Source organism: Cataglyphis hispanica, chromosome 1, assembly GCF_021464435.1.
Source record: "Cataglyphis hispanica isolate Lineage 1 chromosome 1, ULB_Chis1_1.0, whole genome shotgun sequence".
In the NCBI taxonomy this organism is placed as follows: Eukaryota; Metazoa; Arthropoda; class Insecta; order Hymenoptera; family Formicidae; genus Cataglyphis; species Cataglyphis hispanica.
In genome coordinates, this window is record NC_065954.1 from 18,435,245 (window position 1) to 18,455,997 (window position 20,753).

General features: G+C 36.1%; 2 protein-coding genes across 4 annotated transcripts in view; one reads left to right on the forward strand and one right to left on the reverse strand.

Moving 5' to 3' along the window:
- The window catches only part of LOC126859271 (uncharacterized), a 39,077-nt gene extending 24,524 nt beyond the window's left edge, over nucleotides 1-14,553 (forward strand). The window contains exons 2-3 of one of the 2 annotated variants that reach the window (XR_007688781.1): nucleotides 6,526-6,695; nucleotides 7,515-8,541. Coding sequence is in view for 1 of the 2 variants with exons in the window: in XM_050610392.1 (XP_050466349.1) it covers nucleotides 6,526-6,695; nucleotides 14,331-14,437 (277 nt within the window). In the remaining variant the exon portion in view is untranslated. Of the gene's footprint in view, nucleotides 1-6,525; nucleotides 6,696-7,514; nucleotides 8,542-14,330 lie in introns of those variants that run through there. The other variant, XM_050610392.1, reaches the window with a different exon arrangement.
- LOC126858795 (protein Tob1-like) overlaps nucleotides 1-20,753 on the reverse strand; it is a 172,371-nt gene that overhangs the window by 60,062 nt on the left and 91,556 nt on the right. The window contains exon 1 of one of the 2 annotated variants that reach the window (XM_050609403.1): nucleotides 11,260-11,646. The exons of the other annotated variant lie outside the window; for it this stretch is intronic. The gene's annotated coding sequence lies outside the window, so the exon portion shown is untranslated. Of the gene's footprint in view, nucleotides 1-11,259; nucleotides 11,647-20,753 lie in introns of those variants that run through there. 2 annotated transcript variants of the gene reach the window in all.

Below are 20,753 nucleotides of genomic sequence, written 5' to 3' on the forward strand. Positions count from 1 at the left end.
TCGTATTTGTAATAAATTTTTTTTGGTATATTCAAAAATAATTCTATCTATAATATTTTTTTAATGTTCTAGCTGCAATTTTTTCCCCAAAAAAATTATTTAAATTCCAATTTAAAAAAGAACAATTTAGTTTCTTTTCCATAGAAATTCAGCCATCTAACCATAATATAATTCAAGTAGATAGTACAAAGAAATAAATAAATCCTACTTTTTATTGCGTAAATAAAAAGCAGATTTTTAGATTAATATTTTCAGTAGATATCAAAGTGATCTACTAAATTTTTTTAAAGATTTTATTTGCTCCAGAATTCAACATTTTACATACAACTCGACGATCAATAATGTTCAAATATACCGTATTAAGAAAATTTTTGAAAAATCGTGTGCGCTGTTTAATAATATTACAAAACTTGGTATATATATATATATATAAATTTGCAAAACGACGAAGGTGGTGGAAGGGAGAAGGAGAGGTGCAAGCTATTTTTCAAAAATCGATTATACCGCGATGTAGCAGATGTCGCGTGTTACGTAACGAGAGAAGACGCGACATCCGCGGACTTTTAACGACCTTGAGAGGATAGGTTTGGCAATGCATCTTGAAATAGCGACGTCGCGTCGGCGAGGAGGTTGTTATTGCCTGTCGTTCGTTCAGTTCGAACTAGTTTCTCCGCTGTGTCCATGGTAATGCAATTTTGCCTATTCAATGTACATACGTATATATACATACGCGAGGACGCGCTCGTATTTAACTTTTCCCAGATGTCTACACGACAATGATAACACGCGTATGCGTACACGTTGACGCGTATCGTACGTGACGAGTGGAAAAATGGGACAGTCACGATTCTAATTGAGATGCGCATAACTTAGCAAGCAAATCTGCCCACAGGTATAAGTTCGTTCGAATGATGGCACTCCCCCCTCCCCCTTCTCCCTTCTTTCTCTTTTTATGTCTTCTTCCTCCGATAAATGTTATACATTATTGGGACGCCAATATCACACGTAAACGGATTTTTATTTCTGTTTGTAAAAAAAAAAAAAAAAAGAATTGGAACATTATTGGGTAAACGGATTTTTATTTCTGTTTGTAAAAAAAAAAAAGAAAAGAAAAACAAGAGATGGCGTATCCCTTTCTCCGTGAATATACACACTTTCGGGTATAATGGCAGTATAACGCGACTATATATCGCATCGTAAAACGATTCACGCGCACGAACGCATAACTTTCCGCGATATAAACTATTGAATTTTTTCGCGGCAATCGCCGCATAATCCAACGTATGTGAACTCGCGGCTGGTTAAGCGTTATAGATGTCTATCTATAGACGTTTATTCTTGTCGACATTAAATTGCAAATTGCGCCCTTGCGAATATTAAATCCCATTGTTGTTAGAATGTTTATTTGCACGCTGGCGAAAATTCGAATGATTTTTGCATTATCTTAGTATACCAGAATACACCTGATTCAATATCGACATCACATGCTGCATAATGAAAGTGTTTATTCAAATCGAAAATATTACGTTTAGCGTCTTTTAAAGTCATAAAAGTCAAGCGAACGAGTGGCAATCTGTTCTTTTTTTTCTGTATTTTTTTTTCAAATGAGTATGCAAATTGTTTTCCTACAATCTACATTTTTGTCGACTCAAAAAAGAGAATAGATAACAACAACAAACTTACAAGTGAAATTTGTCCAGAAACGCAATTGTGTCTCTCATGATTCAGTAATTTTACGATTCAGTATTTTGTCGATTCTAAAAATTGGTGTTTCGCGTGACTGGTAAAAACTTCCAAGACAAAAGAATGGAAACGGTCCCTTGTTCCTACGTCGCATCGCTTCCACGTGTTTCCCCCTTGGCAACTGTTCGCTTTAAATTCACGCGTAAAATTCTTCCAAAGAAGTTTGTAGGAAAAAACACGCTTCCGCGAAATGTGTTGCATATTCAGCTTCGCGAATGAAAATCGAGAGAAAATAAAATGACAACTCGTATTGCTGTATATGAGCTTGTTAAACGGTATACGTCAAAAAAAATAAATTGAAATAAATTAAAAATTATATCAAATAAATAATTAAATAAAATAACAAATTAAAAAAAAAAATAATAACAAAATAATCGAACAGCTACTCGTTCTCGGTCATCGATTGTATCTCGTCGAGCATGATTATCAGCGCGTTTTCGGCGAAGCCACTAATAAGGTTATCGTAACGGCAGGAACAAGTGCGCCGCGCAGATAAGTTTTTTATTTATACAAGGGACTAACACACGGAATCTCGCTCGCCTGAGGTGTACACGTGGCAATAAATTTCGTGTGTAGGTGACACATGTGTGTATATGCTTCGCCCCGTGCTAGGGTAAAGCCGAGCTGAAACTGCCACTCATCGTCGCGCGTTATCTCCATACGTTCTTCCAGTCTTTCCGCGAACGTTTCTCGGATAAAGTCGTTTTTCTTCGTACGTTGATAAATTATAAGCGCGCGTGGATATCGGCTTAACGACGAGTGAAATAATTAGCGCGCGAGAGGATTTTTAATGAAACGCGCCATTTTATGATGATGATACTATAAAACGGGACGTCTTGTTATCGCGTTATTATATGCTCGAACGAAAGATATCGTCTACCAACCGAGACAGTAAATTAACGCGCAACTCGGATTTAAATTAACTTCGCAACAAACTGGACTGATAATTTAGCGAGTTATGACAGGCAAACGGAATTCTTTTATATTAAATATCATAATTTGATTTCATTGGCAACACACGTAGTTATCTAAATATGTATGTTTTGCACAAGGATTGAATTTGCGAAAAATATGCTATTAATATAAGATGGGACACGTTTCAAATAGCAGACTGAATGAAAATAATCATGTAAACAATTTCGTTTATAAAATAAAATATTGTTTGATTTATACATATCTTCCGCAAGAATAATGGTGGTTTATTACTAAATAATTTTAAAAGATAATCAGAGAGAGATTTTTGAAATAATATTTGACATTATCAGATATTTTTATGTTAAATCATTTCATGAATATTATTGTTGTGATTATTTTAATTAATATAAAGAAAATAAAAATAAGAAAAGTAACAAAATACACATATTTGTTTAATTAACAAATAATTATCATTTACTTATGATGTTTAATTACAACTTATATGAAATTCTACAAAAACGATTAATAATTAAATAAAACAAATAAAAAAAAAAAAAATAAGAGAAACATAAGCAATAAAAGAGAAAAATAAATAGAACACATAACTTTGTAAAGATATATTTTTTAAAATATTTTATTGCCTATGTACAATAATAAAAAACAATTAATGTAATTGATTATTTTTGTAAAAAGCCTCCTATGAAAAATACGTGTTTAAAATAATTTTATTTCTGATTTTTAAAATGAACTAAACATTTCAAGTAGAATTTTAGTCAATGTGCAAGTAAATTGTTATAATTTACATTAACTATTTACATGTAACTCAAAGGAAAAATAATATCTTTTCTTTATTTTCTAATATTATCGCCATAATCTTTAATTATTAATCAAACGATGCTTAAGTTAAACAATCTGTACATACATTAATTAAATATACATCGCAATTGTCTATCAAGGTATTGAACGCATCAAGAATTAAATAAAAGAATCATATCGCAAAGTATCTAGTTAAGAAAGTGAAAGCTTCGTCCATAAAATATTCGAAAGAATGTGTCTCCTTCGCGTAACATGTAGATAATCGTTAAGAACATTTATGCGGATCGTCCGTCACGTTCGTATAGCCCATTTGTTACCTACATTTGTTGTCTTTTATCTAGTAAGGCGCCGTTAGTTTTTTAAAGAACACTCGGTAAACACGTTGCGCACGACTATCCGACGTGGTTGTCGCACAAACACCGCCGCGACAAAATATATCATGCGTGTTCTCGCACGCGGATATGTATAAATAACGAGTACGATGGCCGAAAGCGGCGCCGTTTGTTCAACCGCCGCATGTGTTGGCCGATTTCGTGCAGGTAGCGCAAAATATTGGCTGCCGTAAATTCGCACGGATATCGCGCCCCTCTTTCACCCCTCGTCCCCCCCTCTCCGCCTGCTAACGATCGAGCGACGGCTCGAAAATTATGGCCCGCCGGAAAAGACGATGGACGACGCCGCGAAACGAAAACGAAGCGATCGTTGTCTTGCGCGCCGAATGATTGAAACGGGCGTGGGAGTATCGAATCGATTAGGTCGCCCCCTCCCCGATTGATCCATTCCGGAACTCCGGAAACTCGCCGCTTGTGCTCCACTTTCGGCAGTGATTCCTTCGCTTCCTGCGCGCGTCATTTTTCCTCTGCCGGTTTTCGAAACGCGCGAGAGGTGAACCGATTTTCACCGGAAACTGTACTTTGAAAATTTTCTCTCAATAGAAAAGTGTACCTCTTTATATTTTTACAGAGATATTTGCGAGACGCATACAAATTCTGATAGGTTGCTAGAGAAAACCGGAAAATATATGTTTCATTAATTTCTGAATTTTCAGTAATTTTTTTTTTTTTTAAAGGCTAAGGTCTGAAATGAAAAAAATTTTGTTTTATTTACATTTTATTTTTCTCACGAGAAATCATTCGCTTGTTGACTGCTAGCATGATTTCGAAACCTGTATATTTCTCTAAAAATAAATTCGGAAGATTTATTTGTCATATGTCAAATGTCGAGAAACTGAATATCGATCGGTTCTTCTTCTTCTATTCGATGTGTTCTTCTATAATGCAGTAAGCCACGAGAAAACCTTGAGTTTCGCTCCAAGAAACATCGCCACGTGCGTCGTCGACGCGACGCGTATAATTGCGAGCGAGAGAAGCGAATCGGCGTCGCGGTTGTTTCTCAGAGTTTCGCAAACTAATAACATTCTCCAATTAGGTCCGCGATGATGTATCGACCGACGATGTCACGTAACTTTGCAGACGTCGCGATAGCATTACGCAATCAATGTCGCGGTAATCCGTCCGTCGAACGAGAGTCGATCGTTCCTTTAGATCTTCGATCTCGCGAGGAGGAAACTGCGGGAGAATTGACACCGCGCGATCGCCTCCGTGCAATTTTTCACGTGTCAGATACGCGTGTCTCCTCACTGCTGTTGAATTGCGTTTGTCGTCGGTGCCGATCGATAGATGCATTGCCATGCTTCAATATCGCTAGCTTTCATGTTAAATGCAGTGGACGAAGAAGCGGAGCGAGAAAGTATAAATAATAGAAGCGAAACGGGAGAGAGAAAGAAGTATCGAGACGGCGACTCCGATAAAGTTTACAAGTTGCTCTTAAATAAATAAGATAGAGTTTTATTCTATTTTGATGGAAGTTGATAAAGAGACTTTCACTTTCTATTTTCAATAGATTTGTCAAATTTAAGCGAGGTTTTGAGCAAAATATAAATGCTTTTACTTATGTAAGACCCAAAGAACATGGAAGTGAAAATTATAAGACCAATCGCAATCTTCTAAAAATATACTGTAAGCTTTCAATATTTTTAAACGTTTTGTCAAATTTCATAACTTAATAATCGATACTATTTTCATACGACGCACCAATTCATTTGTAAACATTCATTTGTATATTTCAAATGCAAAATATTGAAAATAATTAATTTAAAATATGAATATTTTTTTGTATAAATGAAATAGTACATATTTAAAAATTTATTTTCTCAGAGATATACAAAAATGTAACTAAAATCTTTATTTTAAATATCATAAATAAAATTATTATGGAAGTATTATTAAACTTTAAAAGAATTATCAGAAAATATTATGTAGAATAAAATTTGAAATTTTCGCGGATATGCACATATTGACTACTTCAAATAAATATTTTATGTATTGTTTAAAAAAAAGTATTCTAAATTACTCAATAAAACAAGAAAATAATATTTTTTTTTTAAATAATAAGAAAATAATATCAGAAAAATAACACAAAATAAAATTTATTTAATTTCAATATAAATTAATAAAATATTTATTTCAAAAGTCAGCCTTGTTTGTTTGTGTGCGTGGCGTTAATTTACAAAAATAATTAATATGATTTAATAAAACATGAACAAAAGCTAAGAGTCATAAACTGTAAAAGAGAAATAAATAAATAAAACTAGAATAGTTTGTGGAGATAGTATTAAAATATTCTTTACTATTCCTTCTATAATAATTATTTCAATTAATTCTTAAAACTTAAAATATTAATTCGTAAAATATTTCAAATAGAATTTTAATAGATATAAAAATAAATTATTATTTTATATCAAGTTTTAAAGTTCAGCAAGGAAAATAGTTACGTAATTATTTTCTATTTCCGATTATTTATTATTCAGTTTTACGTATATTTGTTAATGTTTTACGTAACTATACGTCAATAATCTCGTTAAAATTAAATATTTTTAATTATCTTATCGTGAAATTGCCTGTTTTATAACTACATCTTATTGTCACCGATCTTGAACAGACGCTGCAATTTCATAACGATGATTGTATTTTCAACTTTTTGTTTTTACAGGCGCGTGCATATACGAGCCGCCGAGTCATGTGCGCAATTTGTAAACGCCCCCGCGCTCACTCGTTTCGATTATGCGAACCCGCGCGTGCGAAGGATACACAATGGCGAGAAAACGAGAGAAATAAAGATGAGAGACGCAACGCGGGATGGCGACGAAGCAATGTGTCGAGGTATAATTGCCAAGTTCAAACGCGATCGTGTCTATGGTCGGGCGACATTCCGCGAGCAGACGGGCCTTTGGTATGCAAAATCCATCGAGGGGAAGTGTGCGTGTGTGTACTACTATGTACGTGAGTGCAAAAGAGGCGTGCACGAGTAAACAAAAAAAAAAAAAGAAAGAAAAAATTTGAAAGAATGAAAACTGCCGCATTGCATCGACTTTATGCCGATAACATTCTGCATGTATCTGCATGTAATAGGAAATTACAATGCAACATCTTGTGTATCTTAATGGAAGCTGCTTGGATCCTATTTTTTTAAATCCAACCTATCGCACTGATTATTTCCACAAATTATTCTCTTTTTTATTTATTTTTCTCTTAAAGTTCTCTTAAACGCCTCTTAGATCTCAGATTTTGTTCATATTACATCACATCATGTTAATTGTTTTTGTAAATTAATATCACAGCAACAAGAATAACTTTTGAAATGAATGTTTTGTTAATCTAATAAATTTAAAATTAAATAGTTTTTTTTTATTTTATGCCATCTTTCTAATATTATTTTTCTTCCTTATAACAAATCTAATGATATAATGATATAAGAATATGATAGAAAATTAAATAAAATGTGTAGAAAATTTTGTTGCAAAAAGTATAAGAATCAGTACTGTTACAAAAAGTCTAGAAATTAGTACCGCAATTTAAATGTATATATATAAGCAGCAAAAGTCTAAATATATCTCCTTAATTGGTAAATATGTTAAAAGCAGAAATATTTCTTAGAATTAGAAAAGATTACATGTTCAAGTAACATTGAATAATTTTCAGATATACCGCGAGCAGTGGAAAAGATTGATTCAACAATACAAACACGTCGAAAACACGCCGTTGCTCAATTTTCCTTATTCTAGAAGGAGACTTCAACATGCACGATCAACAGACACGATATCTCCGGTGGAACTGCGTAATTGCAATTACTTAGCTGACAATTAATCGCGTTGCCTCGACGTTTTCCCGGATAGTCCCGTTCTTTTACGTCTATCTTCTTGCATTCGAACGCGAAAAAATGCCGCATGTCGACGAGATATGCAAGTCGACTTTAAATAATGCAGGATTCCCGTAATAGTATCTTCGGTCGCGTGATGTAACGTTAACGATGATAAAAAGCAAGCTTAGAGCAAGAAAAATGATCATAGAAACGACTGAATTAAAATGATTTATTCACAATAACATGATTAATTTAATTATATAATTAGCGGAAAATTTGTTGAGCAACATGAAATTTAATTTATTCAACACCTTTAGAAAGCGCGATTTTGTTGCGAGTGAAAAGGATTGAGTTTTATTGCAATAATTAATTTAAGAAAAAATAAATATTCGTCGCGTAAATCGATCAAACGATTGAGCGTTTCGATTGTCGTTCGACTGTCTCGGCGAGATCGAGATCGATTCGCGGGGATAAGCCCGATTGTAATTTCGTCGCCGATTTATTACGAAATCGATCGGCGCAGCTGCTGAGATATATTTGCGCGAGGTAGTCTATTGGTAAATTAACCGGAATCTGGGCCAGTTACAACACCTGACCGGCGAGGCGTAATCTTTGACACAACACACGACGAAGACGACGAATCTCACGAATCGACGGTACGCTGATGCCAAATTTAAATCCGCCACTCACAATCGGTGCGATTGCATCGCGATCTCGTGATAGATACGGATAGATGACGAGCGAAAGTAGTGGTGCATCAACCGCACAAGTTGCAGTGTTGTGTCATCAAACCATTTAGCAGTCTAAACTAATTTTCTATGTATTATGTGTCGTCGCAAAATGTACATAAATCTTTTAAATGCAACACTGTACGCGCAATGAATAAATAAAAGTAAAATTTTTCCACGAAATATTTATATCGATATTATTTATATTTTTTTTTTTTTTTTTTTCATTCAAATCTACAGAAAGATTTATTTTAAGAAATATAATTTTATTTATAAAATTTTATTAAAAATTTTATTAAAATTTTTTTGCATAATCCCTTTTTTTATATCATTATTAAGTTTATAATTATGTTAATTCGTCACATTTTTGATAATTATTTTATTATATTCTTATACAGATTTCAAGCGGATCGATTAAACTTTAAATCTTTAATATTTAATAAATTAATATTTTTTCATAAATTTTATTTTTATATAGATATAATTAGAACATATTTATATTTTATTTAAAAAATTTATTTAAATTGTAAATTTAATATTTTTATATATATTACAAAATTAAAAAATCTTAATTAATTACATAATTATATATTTAATTAAATTATTATATTTATAAGCATTTATATAAAAAAAATTTTTTTGTTTTTATTCATAAATTTATAATCATAGAATATAATGTATATAATAATTATGGAATATAATATAAAGAATTTTTAATCTTATTCTTTTATATAAAACTACGAAAAAAAAAAAACCATTATACAACAAAACAGTTCTTGATCTCGGATTGAGTCCTTTCGTATCTTGAAAGGAGAAAAATGTAATTTATATCGATCGGTCGAACGCAATAGAAGTAATATAAAGCTAACATACAACGACTTTATGCAATGGATAAATACATTGCGTTTCACTTACAATCCCTCGCGAGGAGTATCGTCAATCGTGATACGCGTGCAACACGAACTACGAGCGATACGTCGAACGACCGTGAAGCACGGAATGACGATCCTCACGCCTTACTGTAAGTCAATATTGACGAGATATTTAAGGCGAAAGGGCAAGGCGCGCGCGATCCATAAGGGAACTTTGCACAGGACGTGCTCGAGCAAAGTTAAAGTAAACGGGAGCAAAAGGGCGCCCCCGAAGAAATTGATTACAGTATTACGACATAACGAGCGCACCGGATACGCTAAGTGGTTAAGCAACGCGACGATTTGACAGGTTGTTTGAAATAAACTGTTGCAAAGTAATATATATTTATAATATATAATATTTATAATATATATCTATACATATAATATGATTTTTCCAAAACGCAGAGTTCATGTAAAAAACTTTTTTTTCTCGTAATTTTAAAGCCATTTTTTTTCTCAAAAATCACCTGTTCTTGATTACTCATATCAATTTATATTATATTCTATTATATTATTATTATTTTTTTTTTTTATACACATTCTCCCTGTTTATTTATTTACTTCTTATTTCTAATTCGTTTTGTCTTCTTTTATGTTTTTTCTTCACGTTACGTTATATACTTATTTCTGACGTTTAAGAAAAATAATTTTGATACGAATAACACTTCTTTATTGTATTATTAATCTACTTTTTAATTATTACGATATTTACACATTTTGCACGATAAATTATACATCGTCTAAAAGACTCATATGTTCTGTTGCAATTAATTAGATATAAAAAATATTAAAAAATACGACTAGAAGAGCCATACACTTTCGAGCGGGAGCTTTAATTCGGATTGCGTAAGCGTCGCGATGGCGACTTCGGAACAGCAAGGTTGAAATGCGTGGAAACGCGCTACTCACGCCTTTAAAGAGGCACGCTCACTCCACGATTAGGTCCGGCGACATACCAGATCGGCATTATAAGACTCGATTACAAACTCTCTCTCAGCAACAGTTGTTTAATACAATTAATATACGCTTTGATATATGCTTGTATTGATCTTTGAGGAAGATTTTCAGTTAAACCACTCGCACCTAACGAGAGACGAAATTCGCAAAAACGAACAAGAGGTGTCAATAAAGTATAATTCGGATTTCGAGAGTCAGCGTTCCGTAATCCTCCGGAAATTGTAATCAACCGGAAATTGAACTAATATCTAGATCCTTATTGATTTGAATCGGAAGATTTGTAAACAATGACACGCGTGATAAAATCGCTCGATTAATATAAATCGATTCATTCAAGAAACTGAAATAAATATCGAGCATCTTATCACCAAGACATAAACAACAGATAGGTTTCAATTAATCGAATAAAGATAAGCCTTCGATCAAACTAAGTCGGGCAACTTGACGGAGCAGATTCGTTAACTTCGATGACAACAACAACAACAACAACAACAACGGGCAAAATAGAATGCCGATAGTGTCCCCGCGTCTCTCGAACGCGAATCAAAAACGATAGGTGTCGAGAGATCTGTCGCTTCGCCTCGTCGTCTAATAACTCGGAATGTAATTAAGATACCATTAAAGTTTAATAACATTAATAATTCATTAAAGCGAGCGAAGAGAGAGAGAGAAAAAAAAAAGATGTTCACGGACGACGGTATCGATCGAGGCGACCAACGTCGACCGAGAATCATACGCGATACGATCGATACCAGTGCCGTGCAGTGCAATTAAAAATTCCGCTCGGAAAAGGTGTCGAAAGGGGAAAAAAAAATCTCATTTATCTCAGCGAGGTATCTCGACACGCTCTCTCGTCCACTCCTCGCCTTCGCCACATGTACGATACACACATATGCAGAGACACACACACACTCACATACACACACGTACATGCACAATTGTCGCACACTGACATACACACGTGCGCCCTATCGATGCATACACACCTGTAATAATATACGTGTTACTCCTCGGGGTCGCCGGTTAAAGCATCCACACACGCGTCCCTGTAAATCCGTCCCTGCGGTCCCCCGCGACGTCCCTCCACGCGCACCTGCTACTAGAGAAATATCCCGCGAGAGATCCCGTGTCTTACACGCGTGTAACGTATACTCGCGCGCGCGCGTATACCTCCGAACGTGATTACGTGGACGAAGGAATGCGAGAGCTCCCCTCTCTCTCTCTCTCTCTTTGCACTCTCCTTTTCGCGTTTCGCGTCGACCTTTTTTTCGCCTTCCCTCTCTCTCTCTCTCTTTCTTTAAACCTGCAAAAGCGAAAGCGCGAACGAGGAAGAGTAACACGCAGCTCGGTGTACCAGCGGAGACTGGCGGCTTCCCCTCGGTCTTGTTGAGCGCTGGCCGCTACAGCGGAATAGATATATAGAGCGCCACATATATCGTGCGTATACGGGTGTCCCACCACGGGACGAGGGGGAGGAAGGGAACGGAAGAGGGTCGCGCGCGGGGGAGTCGAGTACATGAAGGTAAAAGGATAGGTACCTTCTACGGGAGAGGGAAAGAGAAAGGAGACAGAGGGAAAGGGGAAGAAGAGAGTAGCGGGTCGCACGCTCTCGGCGTTGTGACGTAATTCGAGTCATCCTGGTGTGTATACGTCCGTGTAGAGGGGTGAGAAGGAAAGGAGAGGGAGAGAAGAGCAAGGGGCGTCGCCGGGCGGCGGGGCGCGATTCTCGGTTCGACGGGGAGAGGGCAAGGGCGAGATGGTGGGACCCGTGATGAGGAGGGGGAGGGTGAAAGGGGAGTAGGATGGCGGTCATTAGTGCTACTGGGACACGAAAGCAAATTCTCTCTACGCGCTCGTCTCCCTCCCCTTTTCCACCCCCTCGCGCGCGCATCACCCCACGATCGTCGGTTACCACCACAGCAGCTCCATCGCCTCCCCCCTCCCCATCTCTCCCTCGCGCTTCGGGGGTGCAAGCGCGATGCATCGACGGTGCATCGCGGCCCGGAGGTACACCTGCACTCAGCAGCTTCGTATATAGAGAGAGAGAGAGAGAGAGATATTGGGAGAGGGAACCCTCCGTCCCGGCGGAAGGGAGGAGAGCCTTGTTAGGGGCGGCTCGCGTGTAACGCGGTCGCGGAAAAGAGTTTGAGGAGGGGGAGGACTAGGAAAGATTAGGTCGCACTCGCGACCTCGTCCTTGCAGGGACAAGATCGGAGACATTCTCTTTCCCGCGGTCAGCGTCATTCCATACCGGCGCGTACGCAAAGCGCGCGCCATCCTCGTGCGGAAACTCGGAGCACACGCTCGAGAAACGCTCGTTCTCCCTTCATTCGACATTCGACGCATTTTTCGTTCGCGCGACGTCGACGAATTCGCACGCGGCTCAATCGACCGCTTTCGAAATATCAGGATGAATTTATAATGTTCGCAGAGTGTATTTATATAATCCGTCTCCTTTCCTTCCGCCGGGGCTCTCTCCCTTTTACAACACGGCGGATCAATGTATTTGCGATAAACGCCGGCACCGCGTAAATACCATCACGTACGATCATTAATTATTCGCATGTTGACGGAAATAGTTGCATTGATTTTACGCGGCTATTTATCGACTTCAAACAGACTATCGTATTACGTTGAAACTTTCAATAACATGTGTACCCTCTGTGATATAATTGAGAAGTTATTTCATTATTTAATATTTATTTTTTTATATAACTAAAATAATAAATATCGAGAATAATAATATCGAATATAAAATTGTTCAAATTTTCAGCTATCATAAATATAAAAATAATTTTCATTGATGAATTACATATAAATATGTGCCTTCAATCTCCGTTTAAAGAAATTTTCGAAAACTTTCACAGCTTAAGATAGACTTTAATTACTCAATTACCGTCTTAATAGATGGCTTGTAGTTTCAGTCAGAATCTGTCACGAGGGTATAATTAATTTCGTATTAACTCAATTAACTTACCTTCCTCCATAAATTACGGGGGAGAAATTTTCGCGATACTTTTTTCTTCGACATATCAGCGCGAACAACATACTTTAATTACGATGTATTCGATTCAGTATTATTTAATCGACCTTGCAGTTTAATATTTCGAATTATCGCGATGGTAAAACTAGTTTGTAAATGTCAAAAAAAAATCTCTACTCTCTTTTTTATTTCAATTTTTACAATTATCGTGTCATATTCGTGGAGAGTATTCTACTACTATGGGAAAATCACAATTTTCGTTTCCGCGTCGATCGTATTCATAGGAAGGGAGCTGCTTTCGCGTATAAATTCACCGGTGAACAGCCTGCGCGACGCGTAATTACGAAACTTCCTTAATTTCCGCGGATCCTTTGTGCCTTGATTTACGTCCCGTAATGGCGGCGATTATTTCCTGTGGATTCGAACGACGGGCTATCATCGGGGGCCGTTATGACGCCCGCTGGAGAGCCTCGATTGATATAACCATCCACTAGGAAGGTGGATAGCGAACCGTGAGATCGGCCGGTATATCCGTCGCGATATATAAAAGAAACGTATCCTTCAATGTTGCCCGAAGAGGCAATATTGATCAACCGCTATACTGAACTCTGACATTTGGGATTATAGCCGGGCTGGAGCCCGGGAGCGCCTGCGAAGCGAAGCCATTGGCGAAAACATGGCCGGTGCATCGCGAGAGAATCTGACCATTTTGCTTCGGAAAAATCTTTGCTCCGAGAAAATATTTAACATGATATAACGAATATTTTCTTTGGAGATATTAAATCAAATTATGATAATTTTTTTTATATTAATATTATTTAGATAATAAAGATTAATATTAAATTATTTAAAAAATTAATCTTACTATTATAAATTTAATTGATTTAAACAAATCTCTCATGTTCGAAAATATAGAATAAAATTCCAACCTCGTCTTCGAGGAGGAATTAATATTAAATATCTGCAAATTGATAATATATTTTTTTTTAAAGTTTGGATAAATATGTTATAAATTATAGCATTAATAATCAACAAACCTTGTTGAACTATATCAAAATCGTTTTCTTTGTCTAGGAGGAAGAAAGGAGAAGGAAAGTTGCCGAAGCTGCTCCAGTGTCAGTCGCTCATATTACACCAGGTCAAGGCTTTCTTACGACACAATGACATTGGCGTTATATTGATAGCGACTTGTTCCGCGTGACGATACGAATCGCCGATCGTTATTTCCACGCTCAATACTGATATCAATTTTAACACTGCGAGCAAGTCAATATACGAATGTCAATATGCAGATGCAACAAGCGTCATACTTTTGAGCAGATTACTCGGAATATCTCGAAAATCTTGTATGCTTTTCTCTCAAAAGCGCGACATATAGTAAGATAAAATCTCTGGAATACATTCGCATGATTAAAGTAATGTTTATTTTTCAAAATAAATTTATTATATATATATAATATATATATATATATATATATATATATATACACATAGTATGTTTGATTTAAGTACATACACTCAGTTATTTTTTTTTTAAATAATAAAAATTATTTTGTTGAAGATCTACATAATGACAAACAAAAAATTTAAAAAAAATTTTTTTTAATAATGGAATAATGTATCTATTTTTACAGTTTTGTAAGGTATTTTATAACAAATTTAATAATATGCAATAAAATAAGATTTTCAATCATGATTCGTAAAATATTGTTACTTGTGTTGCCTTTTAAATATGAGCGGAAACAAAATATCTTCAATAAAAAAGTACTTATTTATTTTTATTTAAAATATTGCTCTGAAAATTATATATTATCGTTATATAGAGTTTCTGAAAAATAAATTTTATTTAAAACATTTTTTATATATATATATTCATTAAAAAAATAACTTAGTATATATACTTAAACCAAACATAAAAGAAAAGGGAAGGGAGAAAGAGAGAGAGAGAGAGAGAGAGAGGAAGGAAAAGGGAATCTTACTAAATTTTAAGAGAGATCAACTATCTCAAATTATTAATAAACTAAAATTCTTCAAGAGGAAAGATGCGGAATGAGAACTTTGCGATCAGGAAGATTCGGTCGCGCGCGTTTACCGAGCTGTTACATCTTCCCCGAGCATTACTGAAAACAACTCGTCCTAGTCTCGAGTAAAGTTTGCTTTCCATCACGCGGCTAAGCTCACGTAATCGCGTGCGCCGTCATTGCACCAAACATCAAATGAATTTTATCGATTCCGGAACAGGTCGCGAAGCTACATACGTTGTTCGATTGCTCTCCGACCAACGGAGAAGATTCTCGACGTGACGACGATGAGTTTGGAAACTCGATGGTGCGACGAGTCAGGGGCTGCTCGACTAAGAGAGAGAGAGAGAGAGAGAGAGAGAGGGAGACATCCGCAAAGGGGCACGATAAACCCCACGTACGGGGCAAACAGCGAGTTGAGAGCAAATCGACGTAAAGATCCGTCGCCTCTTTCCCCCATCATCCTATTTCGAAGTGACTCCCAGAATACGCTCGTATGTGTAGTTAGATTGAAAATCGACATCGTATCGCCGAGATTGCATCGGAAAGCAAGCCCGAATCGTGTTTCGCGGGGAACCTCGATCTCTCGAGCTGTCGAAACCTCCATCGTAATCTATCGGAATGGTTATAAAGTAAACGTAAAAATATGCTTTAATTTAAAACGCGCAAAAAAATACACGAGACTCTATAAAGAATAATAATTGCTAATAAAAAGTATCTTGATGACTTGATGATTATAAAAGCAAATTATGAATCTTCGAGTAATATTTATAATCTTTGTTTTCTCTCAACAATTTAAAAATGTGTATGTAAAATATAACAATATTTTTGTGATCTAGAAATTATTCAAATAATATCGGATTTGACGGATTATTTCCGCAAAAATCTCATTAATTTATCAAAATTATTATGAAAAAGATAAAATCAAAAATATAGAAATTTAATTTGCACAAAAATAATTTGGCTGCCGGATAAATATGTACAACAATAGATAATATATTATACACGTATATATAGAGATTCCACGTTCATACAAGAGCTCGAGAGAGCTCGTTCCAGATCACTTTGAATGGACGAAAAGCCGCGATTCTCCTCGAGGGGTCCGAAAATTCGCGAGAACACCCGGACACGCGCCAGTGTCGTCGGGAATTTCGCAGCCAATTGTGCACGGCCTCTTGCAGGAATGCACGCATACTCGACACATCCTCCGCACGCATCCTGTTTACACGCGCCGTTATCGCGCGACGCGGTATGCGTCTCGTACATACTAACGAGATATTTCATAAAGGCGGATGAGCAGCGGGGCGGTCCTGGCGCTCCTAATCACCACGGCGACGGCAATTAATCCCCGGGATGCGCGGGCGGCGGAAACCGGCGGAGCACCGCGTGAGAGCCTCGATTTACGGCGCGTCTCGAAATTAATTTCTCGCCCGGTATATCTCGCGCGATCGGCGACGTCGGCGTCGGCATAAACGACGCGCCGTCCTTCTTTCCCGCGTGCAATTTCCCTCGACGAATCGCCGTGCAATGCAATTCCGCGTGTTCCCGTCCAAGGTGAGCCGAAAGGTCAAAAGTTTTGTGCGCGCGCGGGCGTTAATCGATGCAGCGACGAGAAAAGTTTGCGACTGCCCGAGATTTTTCATCTGCAGATGAACTATAACTGTCTCGGATATACTATAAGAAATGATATAACTAGATAATAATAGTAAAAGTATAGTAATAAAAAAGCAAAATCGCAATATGTACAAATTAATTTACTAATTTGTAATATATTTTGTAATATTTTATATTATAGGAATTTCTTCTTGTTTAAATATATAAATAATCATTAACGTCAAATATTTCGTTCTTCGTTCATTCCACATTGCTTTAACGAGTCATAGAATGCAAGATGTAAATTCGTTTTTTCTCGTATAGAAGTGAAATTAATATCACAATAATAATACAAGATAACTCATCGACGCCTTTAAAATAGTATTTTATTTTTAGATAACATAAAATTTCATCGATAACCAATAATTATGTATAAATCGATAATGAATACGCTTGGAGGAAGGAAGGAAGAAGAGAGCGCGACGGTTCCAAGATTAATAGAACAAATCCGAGATGACGATAGAAAGCTGCGACAGCGGCTCTCACCGTCTCTCTTTTTTTCCTCGCTCGCTTAAAGTATACGATTCAATAAACGCCTCGTAGGACAAAGAGAGTTCTGCGAGAGTTCTCTCGTTGCTCGACGAAAATGGCCGAAGCGCGCAAAAATATTAACACCGTGCAAATGGCAATGAAATTTTCCATTAACTGTATATCAAAATGTCTTACGATTCCTTAATTTTTTTCGACGTAAACGTCGTCTTAAAGTGACAAACTTTCGCGCGAAAGTTTGCCTCGCAGAGAGTTATTTGGGATTCTGATGTATTCACAGTTCAATATTTGACTCTATACGAATTTTATGCCACGCATTTATTATATCGATTCTCCTTAGACAAAGGCGGGCTAAAATATTGTGATATATTTTAATAAAAAATCCACAAACAATTTAAAAAAGACTCGATTTACCAGAAGTAAATCCAGGTTAAACACGCACGAGGTAATAAGAAATTTTTAAACCACTAAAGAAACTTATCCACGCTCGATGTCGCATTTCAATCTGTCGAATCAATTAAATGGGCGAGCAAAGAAGCGAGGTAAAAAAATTTTTACTAAAAAAGTAAAAACGCGATCTAAAAAAATCTTTCTCGGATCCGATTTTATTTCTCGCGGCAGTCCCTGCTTCGCCCGCGATAATTTTACGCGGAACGCAGATGTGATCTCTGTCGTCGTCATTTTGTATTAAGAAATAATGACTTTATTCCGAGCTTTCTCGCTCTTGATCAGACTGATATTCACCGACAAATTCGCGGATGCGGATATTTCCACGTCGATCTTTGTAACCGCATCAAACGACAACTCATCGGACTCATTCAATTAATAAACGATTTAATTAGATGATGCCATCGTGATCGCGCGCACGGAATCTTGATTACTTCTCGCAATTTCTCATTAAATTAGCAACTCTTATACGACGTAGATAACGATTACATACAACTTCATATATTTGATAAAAATATAAAATAGCATTTTCTATAAATGTAATCTGTTACAGCGTGATTTTCAATAAAAATTCCCATTTTCTTGAGCGGATAGATTATTAAATCGACACGCGCAAAAATCAATATTTACTATAGCAACAGTTATGTGTATATTTGCTATTTTCATGTATAATTGCACATATCGCCCGCGACATGTTAACATGCAATTTAATCAAGCCATTTCTACAATAGATCGCTATACATTTGTATTAACGTTATATATTATCGAATTCATATGTAAATTAAAATACGAGATCGATTATTATTGTTTTCCATAAATTGATTTCAATCATGTCGTTTGACCGGTGACATTCCAGTTCAGTAGTTATTAACGGGTTTTAATGGCAAATTCAATAATTCCATCGCATTCCAAAATATAATGACAATCGGAATGTCATAAATACAGAAGCGCCAGTAAAACGGAAGTAACGCGACGCGAAAGCTTTCTTCAACGACGTTCTCTTTCATCGATAAATCAATTGCGGCCATCGTATTTAATGATATAGCGACGCCTTTACCTTCATTAAATCCTAAAGAAATGAATCGTCGCGCGAAAAGCGGATCGTAATAAATTCCCTTTGGAACATCTTGTTCCGATAGAATTTCTCATTTTTGACCCAGTTTAACGGGAAAATTATATTACGGATGCGACGGCGTGCGCGCGAGACACTGAATTTATTCCAGAATCACAGATTCATCGGTAACAAATGATGAAAGGAAAACATAGTGCACTTCTAATAGAATTAATATTCTCCGATAATCTCTTTTAAGATGACTTAAAATTTATGCATAAATGAGTGTTAATATTAATATTAATATCAAACTGTTGATATCAATATTATTATTAATATTTAATTAATATAAATGTTTAAAGATTTATTAAATTGATATTAAATAATATAGCAGCGTAGATATTTTTAATTAAAATCCAGATAAATACAACGTTAATTTTTAAATCTGTTTACTTATATTATTTTTTTTACTGAATAGCAATTTATTTTTTTCTATAATAATTGATAATTTATAACTCGGAAAGAAAATTTTTTTTTCTAATTTTTTCTTCTTATTTATTCTACAAAAACCGAGAAGATCGATGTCACGAGCGATTCGTTTGAATTCAAGAGCGTAATAGATCAATGAGATCTATATTGCTGCGATTTTATAAAATTTCGCTTCGGATTGTTTCTCCTTTAGTCCTTGCGTAATATTCTCTCACTTCAATCTAACGTCCGGCCGTTATCGTAATCTAAACGAAACAGGTATACGAGAAAGAATTGTCCTTCCTCCCTCCTCTACTCTCTTGGTCCCTCTTTTCTCTTTCCATAACAAGAGCTTAATCTCCGCGGCTTTTCCCTCTTTTCAGGAGGACGACTCACGGTGAGATGCGGCCGCTTATAAATATCGTTCGTGGATATTAATCCGCAAGGAGCCGTTTCGTTCTTATATCTTCTCCACAAAAGGAATTACCTCTAATACAAGCTCGTCCTATCCTTTTTCCTATTCTTCTCACTTTCTCTCTCTCTCTCTCTCTCTCTCTCTTTCTCTTTCTCTCTCTTCACCGATACAACCCTATTGAGAAGAGAGCTTTTCTGTCTTTACTTGTCGGAGAAGACGGGAAATACTCTCGCAGAAAGACGAACATGATGCGCTCTTCTCGCACCGAATCGCCGCGAGCTATAGTTATGGGATATGCCGACCTATAGATTTACGAATTGGGTCATCGGCGAGTAAATCTGAGGAAGGAAATACCGGGGAAAAAAGACACATATCTTTCGGAGAAGAGGGCAGTGGAAAAGAATCTCGATTTTTTTTGCTTTTCCCTCATAATATTTCCACAATCATTTCGGAAAGATATAATAAAGAATAATTGCAATATATTTCAACAATATTAATTTTAATACAAAATGCTCCGGATTGTATGTATATATTTAAATAATTCTAATATTCATAACTATTCTAATAAAAAATAATAAATTTGAGGAAAATAATGATATTTTTTGTATAGAGTTTCGCATGCATGTGACGCAACGCTTGAAAAATATAAAAAAATTCAGCACTAGAAGTAACGAAAGTATTCATAGAGGAATCTTTCTCTTTTTAAAGGCTTCTCGATAGGAGATAATGTTTGACATAAATCTCAATCATTAAAGGATACAGGGAAAAATATCTGCTTGATGGAATGCGCTGCGAACATGTCATCGTGTTTCATCGCGAAACGCGTAACATCCGCGTAACATCTTATTTACGATGAGATTGTGGGCACGTTGAGGATTCGCGTTGCCTGGACAGCCTACCAATGAGGAAGTCATAGGCCAAGACGACAATCTTCTCGACAATACTCGTATTAT